Source organism: Hyperolius riggenbachi, chromosome 5 (assembly GCF_040937935.1).
Source record: "Hyperolius riggenbachi isolate aHypRig1 chromosome 5, aHypRig1.pri, whole genome shotgun sequence".
NCBI classification, from domain to species: domain Eukaryota; kingdom Metazoa; phylum Chordata; class Amphibia; order Anura; family Hyperoliidae; genus Hyperolius; species Hyperolius riggenbachi.
Genome location: NC_090650.1, coordinates 124,773,087 through 124,800,464, shown reverse-complemented (window position 1 = coordinate 124,800,464; position 27,378 = coordinate 124,773,087). Strand labels below are relative to the sequence as shown.

General features: G+C 44.3%; 1 protein-coding gene across 1 annotated transcript in view; it reads left to right on the top strand.

The window, feature by feature from the left end:
• Nucleotides 1-584: 584 nt before the first annotated feature.
• Nucleotides 585-27,378, top strand: part of OSBPL10 (oxysterol binding protein like 10) — a 631,331-nt gene continuing 604,537 nt past the window's right edge. The window contains exon 1 of the mRNA XM_068236222.1: nt 585-1,195. Coding sequence (XP_068092323.1) covers nt 921-1,195 — 275 coding nt within the window. The 5' untranslated portion in view covers nt 585-920. The remainder of the gene's footprint in view (nt 1,196-27,378) is intronic.

The following is a 27,378-nucleotide window of genomic DNA, read 5'->3' as shown; positions in this document are numbered from 1 at the left end:
ACACTCACCGATGCTGTGGGCCCCACATCCAGTTAATTTCTGGAATTTTCGACTCCTCGCTCCCGCTGATGTCACCAGGAGCGTACTGACGTCTCCAGACTGTACTGGGCCTGCTCAATACACTCCTGGTGATGTTGGGGGGGGGGGGGGGGGGGGCGGCCACACAAGCGCAGTGGATTTCCGACTTTAAAGTCGGAAAATCCAGAAGTGAACCGGAGGCGGGACCGGAGCATCAGAGAGTGGCTGCGCGGGCACAGGATGTCTGCGGGGGACCATTAGAAGCCCCGGGTAAGTTCAACACTTCTTCCCCCTACAGTACTCCTTTAACCTTCATTACAGGTTTCCTTTAAGATTTGCTTTAAAATGCTTGATTATATTGTGGTATCTCAGCTAACACACTTTGTGTTATGTTAAACATCAATAAGCTTCCAAATTGGACCACAGGCTCCAGGAAGAAAATAATGAGGCATTCAGGAGAGCGCTGCCAGGCTTCCCGTGCATCCGGGTGGGACGGTCACCAGGAGGAGGTGTGTCACTGGATGGTAAGGGCGCCTCCCCTTCCACACACATTAGCAAAGTCAGCTCTGATGACAACAAACGACACTGTGAGGCATGCATCTTCGCTGGACGTGTCACTGCTCAATCTCCTCCACGAAGTGACAGGCACAAATGTGCCTTGTAGCAATAAAGGCTCTGCCTGAGTGAACAGCAGCTGACACGTCCTCCCAGCTCTATCTATGTATATCATATCATGGAGGCGGTGCTGGAAGAAAGGAAAAGAGCAGGAAGCTGCATGAAATAGATTGCATTAAAAAAACTGTACAACAAGACTGAAAACTAGGGTTAAAGAGGGAGGGACCTCCACTTTCTCGTGCATGAGTCTCCTCAGCTGAGAGTACAGAGGATACAGCAGCAGGGCCATGGAGAAGCCGCCTCAGCAGCAGCACAGTGGAGGAGGCAGTAGTAATAGTAGCAGCCGAAGCAGCAGCAGAGCTACCTCTGCCGGCTCCTCTCCCTCATCAGGCGGCCGGGGGCTGCTCTCCGGAAGGGGGGTCCAGCAGCAGCAAGCTGTGGCACTGGCAGCAGCTGGGAGGCTGGATGGGGGATCTTCACAGCCAAGCAGGGAGCAGCAGAAACAAGTCATAGAAGGGGTGCTCAGCAAGTACACCAACATCATCCAGGGCTGGCAGAACAGGTAACTCTACAGAGGCCATGTCTCACACTGTCATCTATATGCTATATTGTATGCATAGTGCAGATAGGACTTGGCATGTATACACAGTGATTCAACACTGCTCTCCTAGGCTGTGCCTTACTTATGTCAACACAAGTATCCTACTTGGCTCTATACTGAGCAAACAGGATCCATGCATATGAGTTTTTAATGACCTTAGAGCCACTGCAGTTTACACAGGTAATGATGTTACAGTTTTTTTTGGATGTGGCCTCCCCTTTCCAAGATGAAGGCCAGTGTACAGAGCTGTCACATGTTCCACTAGATTCTGAAGTGGACTGTTATGCTTTCATTTTTTTCTCTCGTGTCTCCTGCTTTATAAATAACTGTCAGTGGCGCAGAAATAGAGGGGGGGGGGGGGGGGGGGAGGTTGCGACCGTATCGGAGCCCTTGGGCCAGAGGGGCCCCCAAGGACCGACCCTCCCCCAACTATAGTTTTAGCTCTCTATTGGTCCTGTGCTCATAATAATCACTTCTATAGAAACTTTGATTAGTGGTAATCATTAATAAACTGCCCCCCCTCCCCTTCTTGCACCTCTGACACTGTAGTTGCCATGGGCAGGTTTTGGTTTGCTGTATCAATTTTTATGTATAGAGTGCTTGGGGGACTCCATTGTAAAACTTGCACTGGGGCCCACAGCTCCTTAGCTGCGCCACAGTCTGTGTTGTAGAGAGCTGGGAATAATTGTATGGTTTATAGTCGGAGATGTCTAGTAAAATATAACTTGCCAGATTTGTGTGTTTTTTTTTTTTGTTTTTTTTTTCTCAGTTGCGCTACAGTTGCTAGAGAAGGGTAGGGAACCTATGGCTCGGGAGCCAGATGTGGCTCTTTTGATGGCTACATCTGGCTCACAGACAAATCCGTAGGGGATGATTCACTAAGCTACACTGCTCAAGCAGCGCAGCTTAGTGTGGCAGTGCAAGTAAAATTTTCAAAGTAGGCACGCTACTGCTCTAGCACCTAGGTTCTCAACATGCGGTACGCGTACCCCAGGGGGTACTTCTGATGGTTCCAGGGGGTACTTTGGCTTGATATAATTAACCAAGTATAACAAATTTAGAGTTTTAGAAAATGATAAATCCTATATAAACAACACCAAATTAGTATTTTAGCTAATTAAAAGCAACAGTAAATGCTTGGAAATTGTTTACAACCAATTATGTACTATGATTAAAAATATATTTGTCAAGGGGTACTTGAGATAATGTTTACTATAGCAGGGGGTACTTGGTGAGTACAGGGTTTTAGGCCCGGTTCACACTTGCGGTGGCCCTCCGGAATCGCCGTGCCGGAGCCGCACCGCCTGCAGAACGGACGGAACGGACGCACGGCATAGCAATTAAAGCCTATGCGTCCGTTCACATGGGTCCGTTCTGCAGAACCGGAGCCGGACCGGATCCGGGCCGGATCCGGACTCCGGCCTCCGTTCCAACATGCGCTATTTTTTCATCCGGCCCCTCCGGCAGCCGTATCCGGGGCGGAGCCGGACTGCACCATCCGGCCAATACAAACAAATGGGAACCGGAGGCCGCACAACACACTGGCTGAGAAATCCGGATGTTCTACCCCACTTCCTATGCGGATTGTTGCGGCGATATTGGCTGGGGACACATGGGCAAGCATTTTGGAGTGGAGCAGCACGAGCTGGAGGTGTTGGCAGGATGTTGGCAGCATGTCGGAGGTGGAGGTGAGTGCTAAACAGCAGAGGGCCTGATTCCACAGGTCCCCCTTCTGCTGACCTCCCAGACCCCAACATTTTTTTTTTTTTTTTTTACGTTACTTTGCCAAACGGATCCGGATCGCATCCTGATTACCACCTGATGCAACCTGACCGGATCCGGATCGGATCCGGATCAGAACCGTACGGTTCCGATCCGGATCCGGTCCGGATCCGGTCAGGTCATCCGGTCCGTTTGGCAAACAACCGCTAATGTGAACCGGGCCTTAAAAGGGGTACATACCAATAAAATGTTGAGAAACACTGACTAGCACACACTACTAACTTACTTGCACTGCCCCAAAACTAACAGCTGCTCCAATTGCCCCACTCTGGGCCTTGTCAGGTCCAGTAACTTTGTAGAACGAGATCCCAGCACTTTGATTGGCCCAATAGGCTGCCTGTCACTTGATGATGTTGCTGAAACCCAAGAGAAGCTGAAGACATGTCTGACTCTTCCGCTGCCAGGTGGACCAACTGTATACACATCACCATGGCAACAGGGACCTGAGCCCTACTGTCCCAGTTTGAAACATATTGTACGGCTCTCATGGAATTACATTTTAAAATATGTGGCATTTTTGGCTCTCTCAAACAAAAAGGTTCCTGACCCCTGTGCTAGAAATAGCTTCGGCTGAACTAGAACTTTCCATTGGGCTAAACAGATCTGGAAATCAAATGATTAAAGACCCTGCTTGATTAATGATAGGGAAAAATCACTTTCAGGTATATTTCCAGGAATCATTATTATATATACCACCAACATATTCCACATACAGGGAAGCATACAGTTCATGGAAGGTATTATTATTATTATTATTATTTTTATTTATATAGCGCCAACATATTCCGCAGCGCTTTACAAAGCACAATAAGACGACAAGGGGAACATAGATACAACTAACAAATATACAGCAGAGTTCCAAGCAGCACAAATATTGTTACAAAAACAGTAAACATTAGGAGGATGACCCTGCCCTTGCGAGCTTACAATCTAATGGGTAGTGGGGGACACACTAGGTAAGGGGGTGGAGGATGGATGAGGCAGTGATTCTTTGCCTCTGATTACATTGTGACAAATAAGTAAATAAAGGGCTATAGAATGTTATAGGTATGCTTCAATGTAACTGTAAGACTCCTTTCACACTGCATGTTGTGTTGCGAAAAGATCACAACAGAGCCGAAACATCGCATCGCACAGTAGCATTGCAGTGTGACCATACAGTGAGACATACAGTGCATTCCCCTATGCGTATGATCTAGAGTTGTATATAATAGCAAGCAGGAGATGCATAGCATAAAGGCAAAACATCACATCTTTATCTGGAAGAGCTTATACTCATAAGGAATCATTTAGGATGGGTGTTGCACAAGTCTTTTTGCATATTTGTTATTACAAAGTATATTTTAATTAAATTTTGCAGCCAACTAAAAATTTCTGACACTAAGCTTAAATCGCTCTTCTTTGCAACCTTGGCAGTAGTATTACTCTTTGGAGACTGGTGTAAGTACTGTTGCTTCGAGATCATGGAAATTCTCCTTCTGCTGTAGCAGTAATAAACTTTGCAAAAAACGGGAGACTTGGTTTCTCATTTACAAGACCAGCACTAATCCACTGACTGGCAACAAACTTTGACACTTCTAAGAATGCATTACTTTATGCTGTGTTTCTGCAGTATGGGCTGGCGGGAGGTAGTTAAGTGTACCTGAGACGTACCTGATTCATTTATATTTACCTAGGGCTTCTTCCAGCCCCATGCTCGCCGTCCTCCTGGGCTGCTTTTTTTTGTCCTGCGGTAAGCTCCGGTAAATTGGCTAGTTGTTCATGCGCAGCGGTGGCCGGAGTGTCTTGCGCCTGGTTTAATAATATGCACATATCAGCAAAGTAGTCAGGTTGACATAATGTTTACCTACATCCTTTCAGCACCACTCTGCATCATGTAGTTGCAAATTTACATGTGCAAGGGGCATGCTACAGCGCACAAGTTAGTGCTAGCCTTAGCCCTGCCCCCTCACTCCTCCGGATCCGTGCAGCTGCTGCATTTTTGCAATCACCCATGCCCCCCAGCACACTGGAAAAGTTCTTGGGGTTGCATGGGTGATCGTGAAAATGGATTGGAAAGGGTTAATGTAGGTGTCTTTAGATTTTTCTGTTCGATTTTCTGTCATGCCTAGTACACACTATACAATTTTCTGTTAGATTTTTTTGTTTTCTGTAAAGGGGCCCATACAGTGGTCGATTTCAGTCATCAATCGATTCTGTAGAATCGATCAATCAGAAATCGATTGTATCAAATTCCCAATTCTACCGATTTGCGGCCGATTTCGAGCGATTTGATCTGACAGGATGGAAAATCTAGGTCGATCTGCTGCTGGCAGTGGATCGATGGCCTATAGAGTTGCATTGAATCTAATGGTCTAATAATGCATTTAGATTGATGTAAAATAGATTTCATTGTGAAATGTATTGGAAATCTGTTCCTAGTGTGTGGCAAACATCAGATAGATTCCTGTCAGATTTAACCAGACAGGCATCTGCCAGAAATCTATCTGATGGTCGAATCTGCTGCAAATCTATAAGTGTATGGCCACCTTAAGATTTTCTGTAATTAGATTATTTTCTGTAAAGTAATGATAGAGACTGGTCATTATCTCTGGTGCATTGTCTTCTGGCTATCTCCTGCTGAGTAGAACAATGCCTAATTGCTGGGCAGATCGATGGTTAGATAATTTCCAACATGTTGGAAATTATCTATCTGACAGGTAATAACAGAAAATCTAACAGAAAATTGTATGGTGTTTGCCTAGCATAATGCTGGGAATACACGGTACATTTTTCGCACTCGATTTTGCGCCTGATCGATTTTTGCGGTCGATTCGTTTATCGTTCACTCGTTTTTCTTTTCCCATTGATCCCTATGCAAAATCAAGCGCGGAATCGATCCGGCAGGAGATCGGACATGTCGGAAACAGGGCCGGCCCGCCCATGAGGCGGGGTGAAACTTTTGCCTCAGGCGGCACTTCTGGGGGGGGGGGGGGGGCGGCACCCGCCCGTCCGTGTGTGTGGGGGGCCGCCCGAGCTGGAGGGGACAGCGAGCAGGAAGGGGGTATTGGGCTTAGAGGCAGGGAGGGGGGTCGGACCCCCCCCTCCCTCGCCTGGGTCCCCCGTCCTCCGCTCCCCTCCAGCTTTAACAAGGTCCGTGCTGGCGGCAGCTATTTGTAAGAGGCAACGGGCGGGGATTACTCACCTCTTCCTCGTTCCAGGTCAGCGTGCGCTCCACTGACGTCACTTCCTGAAAATTGCCTCAGGCGGCAAAAAGTCTAGGGCCGGGCCTGGTCGGAAATTATCAATCGAGCCATCTTAATGGTTCTAAAACGTACCGTGTATTCCCAGCATAAGGGACAGTTTACACGGGTTTCTGCTTTCTAATGCAAGTGTGCAGAGAAGCATTTGACATCCTCTGATGCTTTCGGCGGCTTCCAGTGTTTCTCACCCATGCAGATGGACATGGAGATGCAGCACTGGAAGCCGCATATTTCTTCCAGGGTCGGCTGAAACGATGGAAAAATCATGATTGGATTGCACCATTTGCACAAACGACGGTACAAGTGCTGCCCATTTGCTTGAATGGGTAGCATTGAGCACTAGCGTTAAATGTCCGTGTGGACCGGCCCTTAGCCTTCCAAATCTGACAAGCCCTATTCAGTGTCTAGCTCATCCTCCACAAATTCCGGTTCCTGTTGAGCACAAAATTATTGTAAAGTTAAACTTTTTACAGTCATCTCAAATTATAATTACTGTGCTGCGGAGTGCGGTCAATTACAGTCTGTTTAATGTCAATGCTTGTAAGCGGGTACGCCTGCCTGCTTGTGGTTGTCTTTTAGGATCCTATCTGCCTGCCAATGAACACAATAACAGCACCACAGGAAACAGCTGACTGTTAGATGAAATGAAGAAGTCAGGGTATTATTAATGCTGTATATTCAGAAAATCAAGGCAGGCAGGTGAACATTAATAATGTATTGGGTTACTGCAGTCAGTAACAAATTAGATAAAATATGTATTTGCTGGTAAGTGCATGTAATTTTTCAATTTACTTTTAGCTGCTTGACTCGCTAAGTGGAGATAAAAGCTTTGCAGATTTTATGTAACATCATAAGGTAAAATAACTAAGGTAAAAAGAAAAATATGAAAAAGTTGATACTTTGGTGTTTTTTGTAACAATTGTTTCATTCCACTTCAATATTTCAGTTAGTCATTTCCTGGTGAACTTGTTTTCAATAATTTATTGATGTTTATTGCCCCGTTGAGAAGAATTTACCTCACTTTTTATTGAAGTGGCAGGAAGTGAGGTTATTCACCACAAAAGGTAGCAATAGTAAGGGCTCTTTTCCATAGATGGCTGAGCTGTGTGCTTGTTGGGGAGGTCAGCTTCCCTTTTGAATGGAAAAAGTATAAGTACCTGGTACAGTGAATAACAGTTTCCCTGCCAGTGTAATGTCTGATTGTGCTGCCCGGAAGCTGCCTTCCGCACTGAGTAACACGCATACCCCCTTCCCCCCCCCCCCCCCCATATCTCTGCAGCCACACCACCTACACTCATTTAAATTTTCAGGGTAGGGAGACTTGCTGGTTCCCGAGATAGGTTTCAGAAACCTATCTTGTGAATCAGCTGGGTTTGGGGACTGCAATTTGGTACAGGTACAGAGCTAGTTTGAGGGGAGGGGGAGGTGTGGCTGCTGAGATATTTGGGGTGTTGAGCGTTGGAATCATTATTGAATAGGAAATGTGGCAGCACAGGCTCCTACTGCGCAGGAGGGTCAGTGTAAATCATAGGGCAGCACAATCAGACACAACACTGGCAGTATGGCACCACTGCACTGTCCACTGCCCTCCAAAGAGATAAGAAATTGCCTTCCTTCCCCCTGCCAGCCACTTGGTTACTGCAGTGCAGAGTCTAAAGCACACCTGTAATGAGAGAAATATTGATGTTGTAATTTATTTCCTTTTAAACAAGGCAAATTGCCTGGCTGTCCTGTTGATCCTCTAATACTTTTTAGCCGTAGACCCCGAACAACCATGCAGAGCAGGTGCACTGACTAAAGCCTGACTAGATTAGCCACATGCTTGTTTCAGGAGTGGGATTCAGATACTACTGATGCCAGACATCAGCATCCTGCCAGGCAACTGGTATTGTTGAAAAGGAGATGTCCTTAAAAAAGACAATTGAAGTGAGAGGGATATGCCATAGGCTGCCATAGTTATGCATATTGCTTGGCTGTCCTGCTGATCTTCTGCCTCTTATACAGAGGTGTCAAACTCTAATACAAACTGAAAACTGGGACCAAGATCACAGGCCGACCTCGATGTCTAGCGACCACCTTCCTCATACAGTTCCCTGGTGTCCCCCCTCCCTCCCCTATACTGTTCTCTGGTTTCCAGTGCACCCCCACCACATACAGTTCTCTGGTGTCTAGTGGTCTTTCCTTCCCTATAAAGTTCCCTTCAGAAGGATCCCAGGCAATTATCATTGTATTAAAGGAAATAAATATTGCAGCCTCCATATCCCTCTCACTTCATGTCCTTTAATGCAGCTTATTCAGCTGTGATATCCCACTACTGGTAAACTCTCATTCAGTAGGTAAGCTTGGCTGTGGCATGGACCATAGGTAGAGGGGCAAGTTGTGACTGCTGTGGAGAGAATGCAGGTATGTATAACTGAGGTGTCAAACAGAATAGAATAATTAAAATCCATCTAAAAGGGGGAAGTTGGTGGACTCGCCTCCCTCAATGAAAGAAAAACCGGAGAATGAGACGTTACTAAGATTCAAAGTAACATTTATTTACAAACTCCAAGGGTGCAAAAGAGCCGTGCTGTGGAGAAAAAGGCATGAGGCAGCGGATCAGGTCATCTTGGCGCATGATCCGCGACCTGCCGCGTGTGAAGCCGGCATAGACTGTAATGTCAACTACGGCTATAGCAGTGCAGCAGGATTTCAAAAAAAAATTTTGGCAATTGCCAGACTCCGAATTACATCTCCCCTAGGGTTGCCACAACTCAGAGGGGGAATAGTATTTCACCCCGCCCAGAATTTCAGCAGGAGCAGGGTGAGTTGTCTTTCGACTCACCCTGCACCCAACTGAGTGGGCAACTAAATAATAGGTACTCATGAGGCAGACCATTTTAATACACTTATTTACTAACAACACACACACACACAAAAAAGCTTGTAGGAGCACTAGTCCTTTAAAGTAACCCTGTAGTGAGAGGAATATGCAGGCTACCATATTTATTTCCTTTTAAACTGAACTATGACAATTTCCTAGCTGTCTTGCTGATCTTCAGCCATTTACCCAGAACAAGTATAAACATCAAGTGCTGTGATTAAAGTCTGGCCATATTGTCTGCATGCTTGTTTCAGGTATGATTCTGACACTACTGCAGCCAAAAGGATCATCAAGACAGGCAACTGGCATTCTTTAAAGGACAACTGTAGTGAGAGGTATGTGGAGGCTGCCATATTTATTTCCTTTTAAGCAGTACCAGTTGCTTGGCAGTCCTGCTGATCCTCTCTCTGCCTCCAATACTTTTAGCCATAGCCCCTGAACAAGCATGCAGCAGATAAGGTGTTTCTGACATTATTATCAGATCTGACAAGATTAGCCGCTTGTTTCTATTGTTATTCAGATACTACTGCAGCCAAATAGATCAGCAGGGCATCCGGACAACTGGTATTGTTTTAAAGGAATTAAATATGGCAGCCTCCATATTCTTCACAATTCAGTTATCCTTTAAAGGATACCCGAAGAGACGTGTGACATGATGAGCTAGACATAGGTATGTACAGTGCCAAGCACACTAATAACTATGCTGTGTTCCTTTTTTTTCTTTCTCTGCCTGAAAGTGTTAAGGTATGTAAGTGCTGACTCAGTCCAGACAGGAAGTGACAACAGTGTGACCCTCACTGATAAGACATTTCAACTATAAAACACTTTCCTAGCAGAAAATGGCTTATGAAAGTAGGAAAGAGATAAAAAAGTGTCAATATTTCATAGATTTTAGCTCTGGCATACTTCATTGAATGTGTCATTGCGCAAAAACAATAAAACAGTTAAAACTTAAAAAAAACCTGTGGTATATCTTAAAAAGTTATTTTTAGGAGAAGGAAGATAGATACAGTCGTTTATTTTCGCTTCGGGTGTCCTTTAACCACTCTGCAATCACCTAATGCAGGATGGCGGCCGCAGAATGGCTTCTTCGTTCCTCCAGGACGCACTGGTGCGTGATCTCGCGATGCATGAGATTAGCAGAGAACTAGTGCTCACGTGAGTGCCTGTTCACTGCAGGAGGAATGGGGAGACAGCCGCGAACAACATGACAGCCCCGATTGGAGCTGTACAGCGCAGCATGCGATCTAGTGCAGCGCTGTACGGGGGACAACTCTGTCACTGAGCTGTCCCCAGGAGAGGAAGACAAAGTGACCACCTCTCTGATGCCTATGAGTTGATTCCGTTGATTGGATCATGGGGGAAAGAAGAAAATATTTAAAAAATAAATTATTTTATAAAAATAAAAAATAAAAAAATTAAATTAATAAAAAAAAAACCCATTGCAGCAGTAATCAGATGCCACCAACAGAAAGCTCTGTTGGTGGAAAGAAAAGGAGGCTTGATTCATTTGGGTGGTAAGTTGTATGGCCGAGCAATTAACCATTAAAGCTGTGCAGTACCGAATTGTAAAAAATCACGTGGTCACTAGGAGGGTTTAAACCTGTGGTCCTCAACTGGTTATTAGAACATACATATGGTAGCCTCCATAGCCCTCTCACTACTCTTTAAAGCAAATCTGTGATTTAAAAAAACGGTAATGTTAGATAATTAACTTTAGTAGAGGGAAGCCTCTGGACGGGGGCGTTGCTAGGATTCTAAGGGCCCATTTCCTCTAGGAGCAGTGCGATGCTGCTACATAGCCGCATCGCACCGCAGGTGTGCTGAAACACATGCACGGCAATGGAAGGGTTTCCACTGCGTGCATGTTGTACGGAACGATCCGAGAATCTGCAGCATGCTGCAGCTTCTCGCACGGTCGCATCCGCCCGCATCCACGTCCCATCTCCATTGACTTCCGCATCAGGAGATGCGGAAGTGATGCGGCTGACAGCGGAAGTGATGCGATGCGGCTCCCAGCATGTCCATCGCCGCAGCTCTGCCCGCATGGCGTTCGCCTCCTCTGCCTCCTGGTCCCTGGCGATGTCGTCAGGCCGACCTGGAGGTCGGCCTGTACTGCACCTGCTCGAGCGGCACTGTCAGTCACCACCATGTGGACCAGAGCGTACTGCGGGAGGCAGAGGAGGCGAACGGCTGCGGGCAGAGCTGCGGTGAGGGACATGCTGGGAGCTTGGGGCTGGACGAAGCCCAGGGTAAGTAGCACTTATTTTGTTCAAATATCCCTGATAACTCCTTTAAAGGGAAGGTCCAAGCAAAATTAAAAAAAAGTTTCACTTACCTGGGGATTCTACCGGCCCCATGCAGCCATCCTGTGCCCTCCTAGTCACTCACTGCTGCTCCAGTCCCCCGCTGGCAGCTTGCGGACCTCGGAGGTCGGCGGGCCGCATTGCGTACATTTTTACGCATTCCCGCTAGTGCAGGAACATGAACACATACATTTTTACGCGTTACCGGTTCAATGCGTAAATTTCTACGCATTGAACCAGTAACGCGTAAAAATGTATGTGTTAATGTTCCTGCACTTTTTTTTGATTTTGCTTGGACCTTTCCTTTAACCACTTCGCATCCAGACCTTGTTTTCCCCTTATTGACCAGAGCAGTTCTTACGCTTTAGCGGTGTCCCTGTTTAATCACCAATAACTTCACCTGTACTCGTGCCACTTAAATGATCTATATATCGTTTTTTTCAAGACAAACTAAGCTTTCATTGGGGGGTATTTAGTCCCAAATAAAATGTTCCTCTCTGTGCATTATAATGGGGAAAAGGGGGAAAAATAAAAAATGCATTATTTTTCAATTTTGATCAATCTCTGTTTAAAAATAAAAATTGCGATTGACATAAAAACTGTGCCACCAGTTAAAGTCGCCCCAGTATAGATATCCAGATGTGTCCCCAGTATCACCCCCCCCCCCCAGTATAGACAGATGTGTCCCCAATATCAGCCCCCCCAGCATAGCCAGATGTGTCCCCTGTGTTTGCCACCCCCAGAATAGATTGACAGATGCACCCCCAGGAATAGTGCCCCTCTTTATAACCAGATGTGTCCCCGGGATCAAGATTACCCCATTATAGCCAGATGTACTCCCAGGATTAGTGCTGCCCCCCCATTATAACCAAATGTGCCCCCAGTATTACGTTATGCCCCCCCCCCAGGTGCCCAGATGTGCAAAATTTGTAACTCCCCCTCCCCTTTGTTACTAAGATGTCCCCTAGTAACTTTGTATATCCCCCTTTGCATATTCCCCCCCCCTCCCCCCAAGAATCCATAGCCAGATGCCCCCCTCCCCACCAAGCAGCCCCCTCCGTGCTGAAATAGTAAAAAAAATGCACAACCAAGCAGCCTCACTCACCTTACCTCGGACTTGCGACTATCCTGAAGCCTGATCCTCCGATCACCGCTCTGCAGTCAGCCGCATATTGCCGATAACCCGGGTCCCGGCTTGATGACGTCATCAAGCCGGGACCCGGGTTTCCGGCAATATGCGGCTGACTGCAGAGCGGTGATTGGAGGATCAGGCTTCAGGATAGTCGCAGGACCGAGGTAAGGTGAGTGAGGCTGCTTGGTTGTGCATTTTTTTAACTATTTGTGCGCCGAGGAGGACAGATGAAGAATCGTTCATTCATGGGAGGGGGGGGGGGGGGGTGGACTAATTGGCCAAAAGGGAACATGTTCCCTTCCACCAATTAGTAATGCAGCTGACAGTGCCGGAGGGTGCGCTCTGCAGCGCACTCGACCGTGCACACCAGGTCAGTATATTTTCGTGGCTGTGGCTCGGAGGGTGCCACAGCTGATGTAGATATACTGTAGCAGTGGGGAAAGTGGTTAAACATAAATAGGCAGTGTTACCTGGCTTCTGTGCTGGCTAGTCTGGCTTTCTGCTGGGCGAGCTGGCCTGCTGCCAGTTGTCTGGCTTATAGGGACAACAAGGGATGATTTTCATATTTAGCAGTGATGCATCGTGGGATACCTCATATACTCACTCCAACCTGAATAATCACAAATACCTTCTGTCATAAAGTGTACCTGAGATGACAAGAAAGAAAAAATGTAACATACCTGGGGCTTCCTCCAGCCCCCTTTGGCCTGTTCGCTTCCTCGCTGCCATTCTCTGCTTTCTGGATCCTCCGTAAGGGCTCCCATAAGTTTGGACAGTTGGCGCATGCGCAATGCGGTTGTGCGCACTTCCCGTGGCTGGGAGCATTCTGTGCTCTCGCAGTAGTGCCAGAATGCCCTGCGCAGAATGCTCCAAGTCACGGGGGGCCCGCCTCGCCGGGCAGCCCATGCGTAGTAAGTCCCGACTGGCCGAACTTACGGAGGATCCAGAAGGGCGGAGGACAGCGGCAAAGAACTGATCAGGCTGAAGGGGGCTGGTGGAAGACCCAGGTACGTATACATTTCTTTTCTTTCTTGTCATCTCAGGTTCACTTTAAGAAGGCACATTTCTTTTATCTACTGTAATTTATGTTGGTATTTGGAAACTGTCATTAGTACTTTTGTGGTTCCACAGTTGGGCAGTTGCCTGGTGACATATGGCAGCTTGCTATGGTTACAGAAGAAGTGACTTGTGCTTTTCAGTGCGTAATTTACATAGAGATAGCGGTTTACTCTATTTAGAAACAAATGTATCTGATTAATGAGACAGTGTTCTGTTTAATATAATTAGTGTGACAGAATTAAGAGAGATTTGCAAGTACTTTATTAATATTTATGAGTTTAAAGAAAAGAGATTGGCATACTGTCATTCAGAAAGCGAGGACTGTGGAAGAATGTACAAAGGTTGGTGTTGTGGAACCAGGGCTCAGTTTGTCTGGCATGTCAGGCAATTAAAAAAGAACTCCACAATTCAGTAAATAAGTTTTCCCTAAGATGTGAGTTATTGCAGTTGATTTTAGGTGCTTTTTGGGGGGGGGGGGGGGGGGGGGGGGAGGGATGGGGGTTGGGGGAGGGGGCAATGTAATTTGCCTTAAAAGTAACTACATGTGGCGATTCTGCTCTGCATTCTGGGTTCGCATCTTGGCTCTCCCTGTTCAATAAGCCAGCACCTATTCAGTAGAAGACCTTGGGCAAGACTCCCTAAGGCCTCTTGCACACTACTCTATATGCGATTCAGATTTTTTACATGACCCGTTTTTTTTTTCTTTGTTTTTTTTTTCTGATTAAAAAAAGTACTGCATGCTGCTACGTTTTTTTTTTTTTAATTATTATTAAAAATCGCATAGTAGAAAAAATCAAAACTGCATGTAGTGTGCCAGGTACACACTGTACAATTTTCTTGCGGATTTACCTGCCACATCGATTATTTCCAGCATGTCCGATCTGAATTTAGATTTTTTTCGATCTTTTTTTATAATCGATTTTCATATAACTGAACGAAAATCAATCGAAATAACGATAAAGATGAATAAACGATCGGAAAATCGAAAAATGATTTGAATTTCAGATCAGACATGTTGGACATAATCGATCTGGCAAGTAAATTTGTCAGAACGTTGTATGGTGTGTAGCTAGCATAACACTGCTTCTGCCTATAGAGCGCGTCCTAGATGCTGCAGCTCTGGCACTTTGAGTCTGCCAGCAGAAAAGCATGATATAAATGTCTTGTCTAATTCCTGCCTCAACTGGGCTAACAGTCCCAGCTGACTTTTTCGAGTCAGAACTGTGATCTCTGGAGCTGCCAATCAAGCATTTGAGGACGGGATTGGTCAGACAGCTGAATAAAATTTGAACTGTGAGAATATTGAAGAGACTCAGGCAGCAGTCACACTTTGTAAAGTCTGCAGTGTTTTGCCGCAGTTAAACGCATGTGGAATTTATGCTATAGGGGCTGACAGTCTGTGGCTGATCTATTCCATATTTGGTGGTCGTGCCCCAAAGCCCAGGCATTCTGGGACTTTATCTGGCATTACACTAGACGTTTCCTTATATGAATGATTAAAACTTAACTTTTAATAAAATATAAAAGTATTTTTTGGCTGGTATATTCTCAAAATAACTTGCAAGTGATGCAGGGTCAATAGTGTCTGTTGATAATGGATAAATCAAATTATCCAAGGTCCCCTTGCATCACAAGATAAACATACAAAATGACCCCCCCCCCCCCACCATACAACCCGACATGTTTCACTTCATTAGAGAAGCTTTTTCACGGGATAAAGTGCAAAAAACAGTGCTAAAGTGATAAGGTGTAAATATACATTATAAAATCACAAGTATAGAGACATAGCATATAAGCTTATGACATTGCAGCAGCCAAACAAAATGGCAGTTTCGGTTCCTTATATACTCCCCCATAGGGTGGCATAGAATTTGTTTTATATGCAATTGACCTATACATATGGACCCGTCTATAATATTATTGGGTAATACGCTGTCACGGTGTGAAATCTCCCACTCACAGCTTTATACAGCATGTTATGGCTGCAGCCAACTGGAGGCTTCCCACTCTGTCCACTGACACTGTCTTTGGAAATTTAAACCAGGTTGTGCTGTCAGAACATATCTTGGCTAAAGTTAAAGACCACTTACCTAAGATGGTCGATGTGGACTGACTGGCTAGATAACAAAGGTTTGACGTACATTCTTAAAGGGCAACTGAAGCGAGAAGACTATGGAGGCTGCCATGTTTATTTCCTTTTAAACAATACCAGTTGCCTGGCAGCCTTGCTGGTCTGTTTGGCTGCAGAAGTGTCTGAATAACACCAGAAACAAGCAAGCAGCTAATCTGTCGGATCTGACAATAATGTCAGAAACACCTGACCTGCTGTATGCTTCTTCAGGGTCTATGGCTGAAAGTATTAGAGGCAGAGGGTCTGAAAGGCTGCCAGGCAACTGATATTGATTAAAAGGAAATAAACATGGCAGCCTCCATATACTTCTCTCTTCAATTGTCCTTTAATTCGTTCTAGGCCCTACCTGGCACTTGATTTTATATGGTCATGTTGAGCCTTAAAGAGAACCCGAGGTGGGAATTAATTATGTTACTGGGGCTCAGAGGCTGGTTGTGCACACGAAGACCAGCCTCCGTTGCCCCATCGTGTGCCTCCAGGACCCCCCTGCGCGCCGCTATACCCCCCGCAGTGCTGGCAACACGCAGCGTGTCGCCAGCACAATGTTTACCTATGCGCTGTCAGTCAGCGCCGCTCCCCCGCCTCCTCCGCATTGGCGCTACCTTCCCGCGTCACTTCCCTCCTATCAGCGGGAGGGAAGGGACAGGGGCGGGTAGCGCCGATGCAGAGGAGGCAGGAGAGCGGCGCTGGAAGACAGCGCATAGGTAAACATTGTGCTGGCGACACGCTGCCTTTATGCCAAACACACCACTGTGAACATAGCTTTACATTCTATCATTCTCTGTTTTCCTCTGTTGATGGCTTGAATTAAAAAACAAACAAACAATGGTGATAGACCTATGGGGGCTGCCATATGTATTTCCTTTGAAACAATACCAGTTACCTGACAGTTCTGCTCATCTTTCTGGTCAGTAGAGTCTGAATAACACTTGAAACAGCTATGCATCAAAACTTGTCAGATTTTTGTCAGAAACAACTGATCTGCATGCTTGTTCAGGGTCTCTGGCTTAAAATATTAGAGGCGGAGGATCAGAAGGACTGCCAGGCAATGTGCATTGTTTAAAAAAAATATTCCAACCTCCTATGTCTCTTCCCACGTGTCACAGGAAAGCTACAAGATAGAATTATAGTGAAGATATGACTTTGAATTTTTGCCCACTGGGTCCAGAGTTCATAAGTATATCTGCTAACTCTTATCTTTTAGCTGGCAGCTATTTTTTATCATGCCAACTTCCTGCTATGCCAAATCTGACAATGGGCACTCCAGGCATATGATATGTAATAGCTTTTTGTGCCAAAATTACATTGGTCACCATTGATAGTAAATGCATTACTACCAAAGTACTGTCAGTGCATGTGAGGATGTGAATTAAAAAATGGTTTTGGTCTTCAGAATAGATTTTTAAGCCATCCAGCTTATCAGAACGCATAATGGGGCATAACAAGACATTACTGTACAGAGTGCTGGCAGACATCTGATTGGTTTTGGCCATCACTATGGACGTCATTGTTGCAGTGTTGGCCCTAAAGCAAGGTGTTGTGACATGGGTAAAATAGGTGTCGGCTAGACACAGAGTAGCTGCAGGCTCTAGTCAGAGTACGGAAGGAAGTTTGCTGCCTCCTCACTGTCTCTTGCCACTCCTCAGTATTGATCTCACTGCAAGTGCTAGTGCTTTTCCAAGTTAATTTGTTTAAATGGAAATTTATTTCAGTTGGAATACTCACTATGGTCTCATTTTAGTTTTATGACCTAAAGTAACCTGTGACAATACATCTATGACAAACACACTTGCTTCAGTTAGCTACCTACAATGACTTATTTAGTTCACTTCCACAGTCTTGTTCTAGACAAGTTACCTTTTTTTATTGCTAGATGTAAATAAAAATCATTCATACACTGTTTTTCAATTGTGTGTGTGTGTGTGTGTTCCCTTTCTTAAAGCAAACCCAAAGCAGACAAAATCGTACAGATAATGAATACTACATTAGTAGCAAAGAAAACAGTCTCATATTTTTATTTTCAGTTATTTCGCTTTTTAACATTTTTTTTTTAATAACATTGCATCATTCTGTCACAGTAACCACACTCTATCTTTTAGGGCCCGTTTCCACTACAGTGAATCTGCATGCGTTTTCTGCATGCAGATTCGCATAGCCAATACAAGTAAATGGGCCTGTTTCCACTTGTCAGGAAATCTGAGCGTTTTGCTGGGCAGAAAAAATCTGCACTGCAGAGCCATCAGAATTCGCTTGCCGCACATACCGCGTGCAATTCGCCTTTAATGTATTTAATAAGAAATTCGCGTGCGTTTTTGCCATATCAATTTCCATGCGAATTTGCGTACGTTTTCGCGCAAAAAACAATGTAAAAGCACACCGGCATTGACATGGTTTAAATTGCTTACTTACAAAAGTATGCGAAAACGCATGAAAATTTGCATACAAATTCTCATCCGCATGCGAATTCACTCATGCATTTTTTTTACATAGATAACAAGTTTTTATTTAACTCTTCTTGTAATGAAAAACAATTTGAGACTTTTTTTCTCTGCTACTAATGTCCTATTCCTTAGCTGTACTACACATACAATTCATTGGCCTCAATTCACTAAGCTCATGCTGGAGATAAAAAGGCAAGAGAAAACGTACCACCACACAGTAAGAGAGTTATCTTATCTCTTCATTCCTTAAGTTACCTCCTCTGTAGTTAGTTTACCTCCTCTGTAGTTCTTTTCACAAGCAGTTAATAAACAGCCTGTCTTTAACTCTGGAGGTATTTTAAGGATTGAGGCAGGGGTCACACTTACCGGCTTTCGTACGCGTTTTCTGCACAGAAAAACTGACTTCAACTGAGAACTCATGTTGATCAATGAGCTAGGTCACACTTTAATGCAGATTTCGCATGCAGAAAAAAAACTGACATCTTGCGCAATTTGTCAGTTTTCTCTATAAATTACATTAGCTGTTGTAAGGTAGGGGTCACATTTGTCTTTCAGTTTTCTGAAAAGTGTAGAAACTGAAAGACAAGTGTGACCCCTGCCTGAAGAGTTAATTTAAAGACAGAAGAGTTAACTTTAGGTTTGCCTGAGGTAAAATGTTTCCTGAATACGACATGCCTCATCACCATGGTGATCACTCTAAAAGGTTATTAAAGACAGGAGATAAGCTTAGTGAATTGAGGCCAATATCTCATAAGTTTACTTTAGGTTTGCTTTAGGTTCAAAACCCCAAAATACTCCAATTTTAGGTTTGATGCTATACTGATTGATGCAGGGTAGTGTAGGGACCAGTTTGGCAAAGCAAACCGTTGTCTTGGTGAACTTGTTGGGTGCAAAATAAAGCTGTTTTTTTCCCTTTAAGTAAGGTTTTCTATTTTAAATTCCTTTCACACTACATCAGCTATAACTGAAAGGATGTGCAAGGTAATATCCATGTTTCCCTATGGTTCAGTTCACATTATACACATTGTAATTGAAAGCTTTTTCACAATGCACTGCTATAAAAAAAGTTACAATGCATCAGTTTTTCAGCATATGGTGTGAAAGACACGTTAACAGCATTAGATGTTTTTACTTCTGCCTGTGTTACTGTTTCCTGTGTCCATTCATGTTGTAGTGCAAAGGGTTAATATTAGTACATTTTGATTGGGCCATGCCCCTTTAGCAACTGCTCTTGTCCAAACTTTAAAATGTACCTGAATGGCATGTGAAGTGAGATAAACTGAAAATGAGAAATGTATTGTTTCATCAAAATATGTGCTTATTTTGAATGTTCTACCAGAAAAATCTTTCAGACAGAGCAGCACAAGACGAGAAAATATGTGTAATGCTAATAAACACCATAACATGTAATTCAATCAAGTGGCAAGAAGTCAAAATTTCATAGATATTATTTCACCATCTGGTCACAATATGTGTCCAGAAATTGTAAATTCATTAATGTCCACCAACAGGGGACCTCTTGCATACCTTGAACAAACTGTTTATTCACCGTTTCACCTGTGGGTGGTACATGGAGCATATAGACACTGAACACAGCAGCAGTTGTTCCTCATTTGCCAGGAGACTAATGAAGTACCACTTGTGAAGGCTCCAGCATCTCTGAGACCTCTGCCAGAATATTTGCTAGCTAAGCCCTGTGTGCTGCTGAACTTCTGGGTACACCTGTTTCTGTAACCTGCACCTGGTCTGTGATCCTGATGAACCTGGTTCTTACATTAGCGTTCTGTCTTGTGGCTTCATTACTGTTTGTTGATACTGTGCTGTGCATTCTTGTAGGTCTTGTGATTTTTGGGCCCTGAGGTGGGACTGTATTAAACACAGACACAATATTATTGTGAAAATCACTGAATAGGCTCAGGAACATTTCTGAAAACAATTATCTGTGATCAGTTTGTTGCTGCATCTATAAATACAGGTTAAAACTGTACCGTGAAAGAAGAGACTAAATGTAAATTTGATCCACAAACACTACTGACTTCTTTGGACTTGCGCTCCTTAAGGCCTTTTTTACATGGTCAAAAATTGTGCATTTACAGACCATCTGCTGATCCCATGTACAAGTCTGGTGCCTCCTAGCACTTAGTGCAGGGAGTGGAGGGGCGGCACCACATTGATTCACATTTGAGCACAGTTGCACCTGTGCTCAGATGCGACATTGTGTGGCAACCACTGACCTGCGGTGGCCGGCAGATGATAGCGTGTTCTACCTCCCATGTGAAAGAGGCATTAAAGCAAACCGGAGGCAAAGTATAAGTGAAAAAAGAGATAACGGTACTTACATAAGTATAGATCCTCCACCACTGCTCACTGGGAGCTTCTTTTAGTCCACCAGCGCGGTCCTCTTCTTGCACGAGTGTGGCCGTACTGTACCTGGCCGAGTACGGCCACACCTGCACAGTAGCACAGAGCTGCTCGTGGATGAGTGACTTCGGCTTACTGCGCAGGCACAGCCATACTCCCACGGGCGCGGGACCCGCTGCACTTTTGCATGAAGAGGAGTGTGGCCATGAGAACATATCCAGCAAGCTCTTGTCGGATATGTGCAGGGGGTGCCTGCGCGGCAGTGGCATGGGCGAGGAGGACATGGGAAGCCTCTGCATTATCCAGAGGATTCCATCTACCTAGGTAAGTATCTGCTTTTCACTTATATATTGCCTCAGGCATACTTTAGATTGGAATAAAGCTAACTGTAAAACTGCCCCATGGTCTGACAAATCAAAATTTTGGATTCTCCTTGTCCATAATGGACAATGGGCTGCAATACAGAAGATTGAGGTCACCATCCAAGTTGCACTAACTTACAACATTACTTGGATCACAAGAGTGGCTAAACAAAGGCCATTCAGCTATGTGTGTTTTACCTGTCCACTGACTTTTCTTTGACTTAAGATGCATTTACTGCACTTTAGCACCAAATCTATATAACATACAAAATGACTTGGATAATGATTATATAAGTGAATTCTGTTAAATATTAACTTTCAGCTACAATCTGCAACTACTATACATATTTAGGAAACTTGCCAGAACCTTGGCAGCAGTGTATGTTTTGGTGGTAAGGATATATTAAACATTTTGACCCCTGTTTGTCTCATTAGTTTATGAAACTACAAAAAGCAGCAAGTAATATTTATTGCCTCCCTTCCCTTCCTGCTGCCTAACTGCAAGGCTGGCTTTTTGCAATGCCACATTCATGAGGGTGAACGGATCATCACATCTGAAGACACTGTACTAAGTATTCATATTTTATATAGCACCAGCATCCTCTGTGGCACTGTACAACAGAATACAAGGTGTAATAATACAATATAAATACAACAGTTAATACAGGCAATGGGGGATTACAGCTGATGCAAGAACAAATCAAGTACAGATTGTTATCTACTGGTCTGCACGCATATTGGTTTAAAGGAGAACTTCAGCCTAAACAAACATACTGTCATCAAGTTACATTAGTTATGCTAATTAGAATAGATAGGTAATATCATCTCTTACCCACCCTGTTTTAAAAGAACAGGCAAATGTTTGTGATTCATGGGGGCTGCCATCTTTGTCATGGGGGCAGCCATCTTTTTGGTTGAAAGGAGGTGACAAGAAGCAGGAGCCACAGATCCAACTGTCCTATGTCCTGATTACCCCGCCCAGCTGCACACGCTAGGCTTCAAATGTCAAATTCCAAATGTAAAAAAAAAAAAAAATTTGCACCAAAACAGCAGAACGAGAACAACAAAATCAGAAATCCCATCATGCTTTGCACAGCATCAGGGGAAAAAAGCCCGGGCAGTTTTCTTCTGTGCAGCTAAAAATGAGGCTTGTATAAGAGAAACAAAGTTCTGATGCTGTGAAACTGTTAAAGAAACACCAAGCCTTTTCAGTGCTGCTGAGTCGATTTTTAGTCCGGAGGTTCACTTTAACTCGATGGACGTATGTCTTTTTTTCAACCCAAATAACTATGTAACTATTGTGAGACAAAAGAGGAAGAGAGCCAGGGCCAATTGGCTTTATGCTGAGAATACACTATGAGATTTTTCCGCAGATTTACTGTCCAATCGATTTTCCAATCGTTTTTTCTGATCGATTTCTATTTACTTCTATGAGAAATCGATCAGAAAAACAATAAAGAAATCAGATCCGATCTGTCGGAAATTATCTATAGAACCATCTGTCTGCCAAAAAATCTCATGGTGTATTCCCAGCATTACAGTCTAAAGAGTTAAAGAGGAACTCCAGTGAAAATAATGTAATAAAAAAGTGCTTCAATTTTACAATCATTATGTATAAATGATTCAGTGTTTGCCCATTGTAAAAGCTTTTAAATCCCTGATTTACATTCTGACATTTATTACATGGTGACATTTTTACTGTGGGCAGGTGATGTAGCTGCTGCATGCTTTTTTTGGCAGTTGGAAACAGCTTTAAACCGCTATTTCCCACAATGCAACAGGGTTCACAGACAGGAAACTGCCAAGAGTACGTACTTTTCTTGTTTCTTGTAGGAGGGGTTTCACCACAATATCAGCCATACAGCACCCCCTGATGGTCTGTTTGTGAAAAGGAATTGATTTCTAATGTAAAAGGGGGTATAAGCTACTGATTGGGATAAAGTTCAATTCTTGGTCGGAGTTTCTCTTTAAGGGATAACACAATTAAGACTTAAGGGAAGCTGTGTATGAGATGGCAAAATGGTGATCAGTTGCCATCATGTTAAAGAGAACCAGAGACGAAGCACCCTCATGTATTTTATTACATTTATCAGTGGGAACATGACAGTAAACACCTACCCTGCTTTTAGTTTCATTGTTATCTGCTTAATTAGTCTATTAGCAGCTATTATAAGAATCCCCGACTGGCTCAGTCTAGGTTTGACCTGGAATCATTACAGCTGAGTCACTCTTCTGTGGAGTCTTTTCAAGCCCAAGCCTTCCCCCTCCTGGCTTAGATTTCCTGCTTTGCATACTGAGAGCTGTGATGACATGGGAGGGGCTGCTCCTGCTGAGAGAGAAGCTCTGTGGCTGCAATATGATCCCTGTGTGCTCTGTGTGCACTCTGTCTGCATACTGTAGATACTGATGATGACTGCAGTTTTATTCCTATGAGAGACACTTCCTACAGGCAGCTGCACATCATACCAAAATGAAAGCACACAGCAGCCTTTCTCATGTAGTCTAGATAACAGCATAGTCTCATATAGCCTAGACAGCACATCCAGAACAACTCATAACCCGGAAGGAGAAGGGATATGAGCCGGCGGCCATATTTGATTTTTCCTGGAGCAATAATGGATAAAATACACTAAAAAAGGCACACCAGAGCGGCGAAATTATCAGGTAGAGCATTTATTCTTTACAAGCTATCGACTGATATGTTTATTTTGTGTGAAACATTCATCTCTGGTTCCCTTTAAGTGAGAGGGTATGCTTTCCTGAAGAGGTGAGTTTTCAGGTTGTGCCTACAAAGGGTAAGTGTGGGTGAGTGGCGGATGTGTTGAGGGAGAGTGTTCTATAGGAGAGGAGATGATCGAGAGTAGTCTGGTAGACGGGAGTGGGAAGTGTTACCAGAGAGAAAGACAGGAGAATATTGTTAGTACAGGAGAGCTATAGGAGATTGTGTGTAGGATGGTATCAGGAAAGAAGTTTATTTAAATAAGAAGGAGCTAGGTTGTAAAGTGCTTTGTAGGCCATTGTCAGGATTTTAAATTGTATCCTTTGTGTAACTGGCAGCCAGTGAAGGGACTGAAAGGGGGATAGGGCTGGAGAAGCTGGACAATAGGTGGATGAGTTGTACAGCAGAGTTCATGATTGACTGTAGCAGGATCAAGTGGTTAGAGACAAGGAGCAGAGAGTTGCAGTAGTCTAGATTTGAGATAAACAGGGCATGAACAAGACGTTTAGTAGGGTCCGGTGAGAAAAGGGAAGTTGCAGGTGGAGGCGACAAAAGGAGGATAGTTTAAATGAGAGACTGGAGTCCAGTATAACACCTAAGCAGGGTGCCTGAGGTACAAGGGCTATTGAAGTGCCATCAACAGAGATTGTGATGTTGGAAGAATAACTATTAAGGCCTAGTCCATATTGAATTTCAGAAAATGGGAGGACATAGAGAAGATAGCATTGAGACAGCCAGGAATACATGTTATTAGAATAGCCAAGTCAGGAGTTGAAAGGTAGATTAGGATGTGGGCAGCATACTGGTGATACTGGAAGCCAAAGGAACTGATGAGCTAAGTGTAGATAGAGTCGCCACACTATAGAAAGGGTTCAAAGATTAACCAGGGATGGAAGATCTCCCAAGAAATGTTGAGCAAACTGGGCTTATTAAGCTTGGAAAAAGGCGACTGAGAGGTGACCTGATTAACATGTATAAATACACTAGCTGACCTAAGCCCGTTTAAAAACGGGCTCTAGGTCTTTCACCACCGCCCACCCATGCCATGCCAGTCGTACGCGCACAAGTCACGCGCACCTGTCCGCCGTGGGCGCACACCCGCCCTGCACGATGCAGGACATGCGCAGTAGCGCAAAAGCACTGACAGGGACAGGACGCATGGACACTTGTATTTTATTCAAAGAGATCAGAGTGCAATACAAAAGCTTGGCAATTGAGTTTTTGTTCCCTAGGGTTATACAATGGACAAGGGGAGATAATCTGAGTATGGAATAATAAAGTTTTTGCCATCTATTTAGTAAGGGTTCCTTTACAGTAAGAGTGGTTAAAATCTGGAATATATTACCTCGGGAAGTAGTTATGGCAAACTCTGTATTTGCATTTAAAGGGACTCCGAGCAGTGCAGAAACTATGGAAAGATGCATATCATTTTAAAGCTCTCTTTCTCCTCTTTCCAATGATCTATAAAGCATCGCCCTACGCCTTTTAGTTTTTGCTATTTTTGTGATTGAAATTGCTGCGGCCACGACTTCAATCACGAAAATAGAGAAAACTAAAATGCGTAGGGCGACGATTTAGGTGTCGTCAGAAAGAGGAGAAAGAGAGCTTTAAAATGATATCCATCTTTCCATAGTTACATTGTATTACACAGGGCGACTTTTTCTCAAAGTCAGCAGCTCCATTCAGCAGGAAAAAGTCGCCCTGTGTAATACAATATAACTATGGGAAGATGGATATCATTTTACAGCGCTCTTTCTCCTCTTTCTGGCGACACCTAAATCGTCGCCCTACGCCTTTTAGTTTTCTCTATTTTCGCGATCGAAGTCGCGGCCGCGGCAAATTCGATCGCGAAAATAGCGAAAACTAAAAGGCGTAGGGCGATGCTTTATATATCATTGGAAAGAGGAGAAAGAGAGCTTTAAAATGATATGCATCTTTCCATAGTTTCTGCACTGCTCAGAGTCCCTTTAAATAGGGCTTCGATGCTTTCCTTGCATTGAAGGGAATCCACGACTATAATAGCTAGTTCATTCAAGGGAGAGTTGAGCCAGAGAGTTTTCTGACTGCTAACTGGAGTTGGAAAGGGGTTTTACACTTTTTTAAAGGAATACTGTAGGGGGGTCGGGGGAAAATGAGTTGAACTTACCCGGGGCTTCTAATGGTCTCCCGCAGACATCCCGTGCCTGCGCAGCCACTCACCGATGCTTCGGCCCCGCCTCCGGTTCACTTCTGGAATTTCAGACTTTAAAGTCTGAAAACCACTGCTCCTGCATTGCCGTGTCCTCGCTCCCGCTGATGTCACCAGGAGCGTACTGCGTGGGCACAGACCATACTGGGCTTGTGCTATACACTCCTGGTGACATCAGCGGGAGCGAGGGCACGGCCAAGGAGGTGCAGTAGTTTTCAGACTTTAAAGTCTGAAATTCCAGAAGTGAACCAGAGGCGGGGCCGGAGCATCGGTTAGTGGTTGGGCAGGCACAGGATGTCTGCAGGGGACCATTAGAAACTCCGGGTAAGTTCAACTCATTTTCTCCTGACCCCCCCCACCCCCCCTACAGTATTCCTTTAAGGCTAATTGGCCCAGGCCTTGTAAGGTTTTGCGCCTTCCTCTGGATCAACTGGGATCTGAGCAGGTTCAGGATGGTGCTTTTCCTATGACTCGCTGTGTAGCACTTGGACAGAGATTAGGGCAAACACCAGACTGGCCACAGGTATGCCAGTGAAGAATAAGATCATTTCATAGTAATTCATTTTTTTCCCCTCTCCCTTCAGGGGAGTGGAAATGCCCTTTTTAAAAAGCATTTTGCAATTATCTGTTTTCCATGTCATATCAATGGAAAATGCATTTTTTTCTGTCATCAGCTCATTGTAATACATGTTATGGCCAGAAATTGTGTGACTCAGGAGTTTTCTCTTGGCTGATAGATTTACAGTGATAGTATCCTGCCTTCATAGGCAGCGATTTCTGGCTGTCCTGACATCATTCGTTTATTCCTGCTTGTTTTCATGCAAAGCTTGATCTTCTCTGTCACATTCTTTTTCCTTGTTTGGTATAACAGAGTTTGCAGATGATTATTGACATCTTGTGACCCGCTGAGTGATAAAACACAATTATATAAATATTGTTGAACAACAGGGCTGTCAGTTGTTCAGTAATTGCAATGTGTGGAAGCTGTAATTTTGGAGGAGCTTGTTGAAAACAAGCGTTTCAGATGACAGATGGCTAAAAGGTTTGGTTGGCAGTAGAGTTGGTATTTCCGACAAAATGTTTGCAGAACTTCAAAACTTTTATGAAAGATTTCAGATTTATTTAGCGCTAAAAGAATAGAGACCTTCCCACTCTTCATGAAAGAGGAAGAGAGACGGGCACATGGGGTTCCAAAATTCCAAGCTCTATCTGACCATCAGAGGTTGAAAGCACATGACAGACATGGGTAGAAAGGCAGTGGGGGTTAGGCCTTCTTCACACTACAGGGAAAAACGCTGTGTTTAGTGGAACTGATTCGGGGCTGGGGAACACTAGCGCGATTTTGGCAGCTCTTTTGGATTGCCGACAATCGCTGGTAATTCCCCAAAAACATTTTTTCAATGTATTGGGGTTGAACCCACTAGTGCGATTGCGATTAGGAAGATCACAGGACATGCAGCATTTTGGGCGCTTAATAAAAATTATTGAAGCGCTGCAAAATCACCTTTCAAAGTGATTTTGTAGCGATTAGGGAGCTGAGCATATATATTTTTTTTTT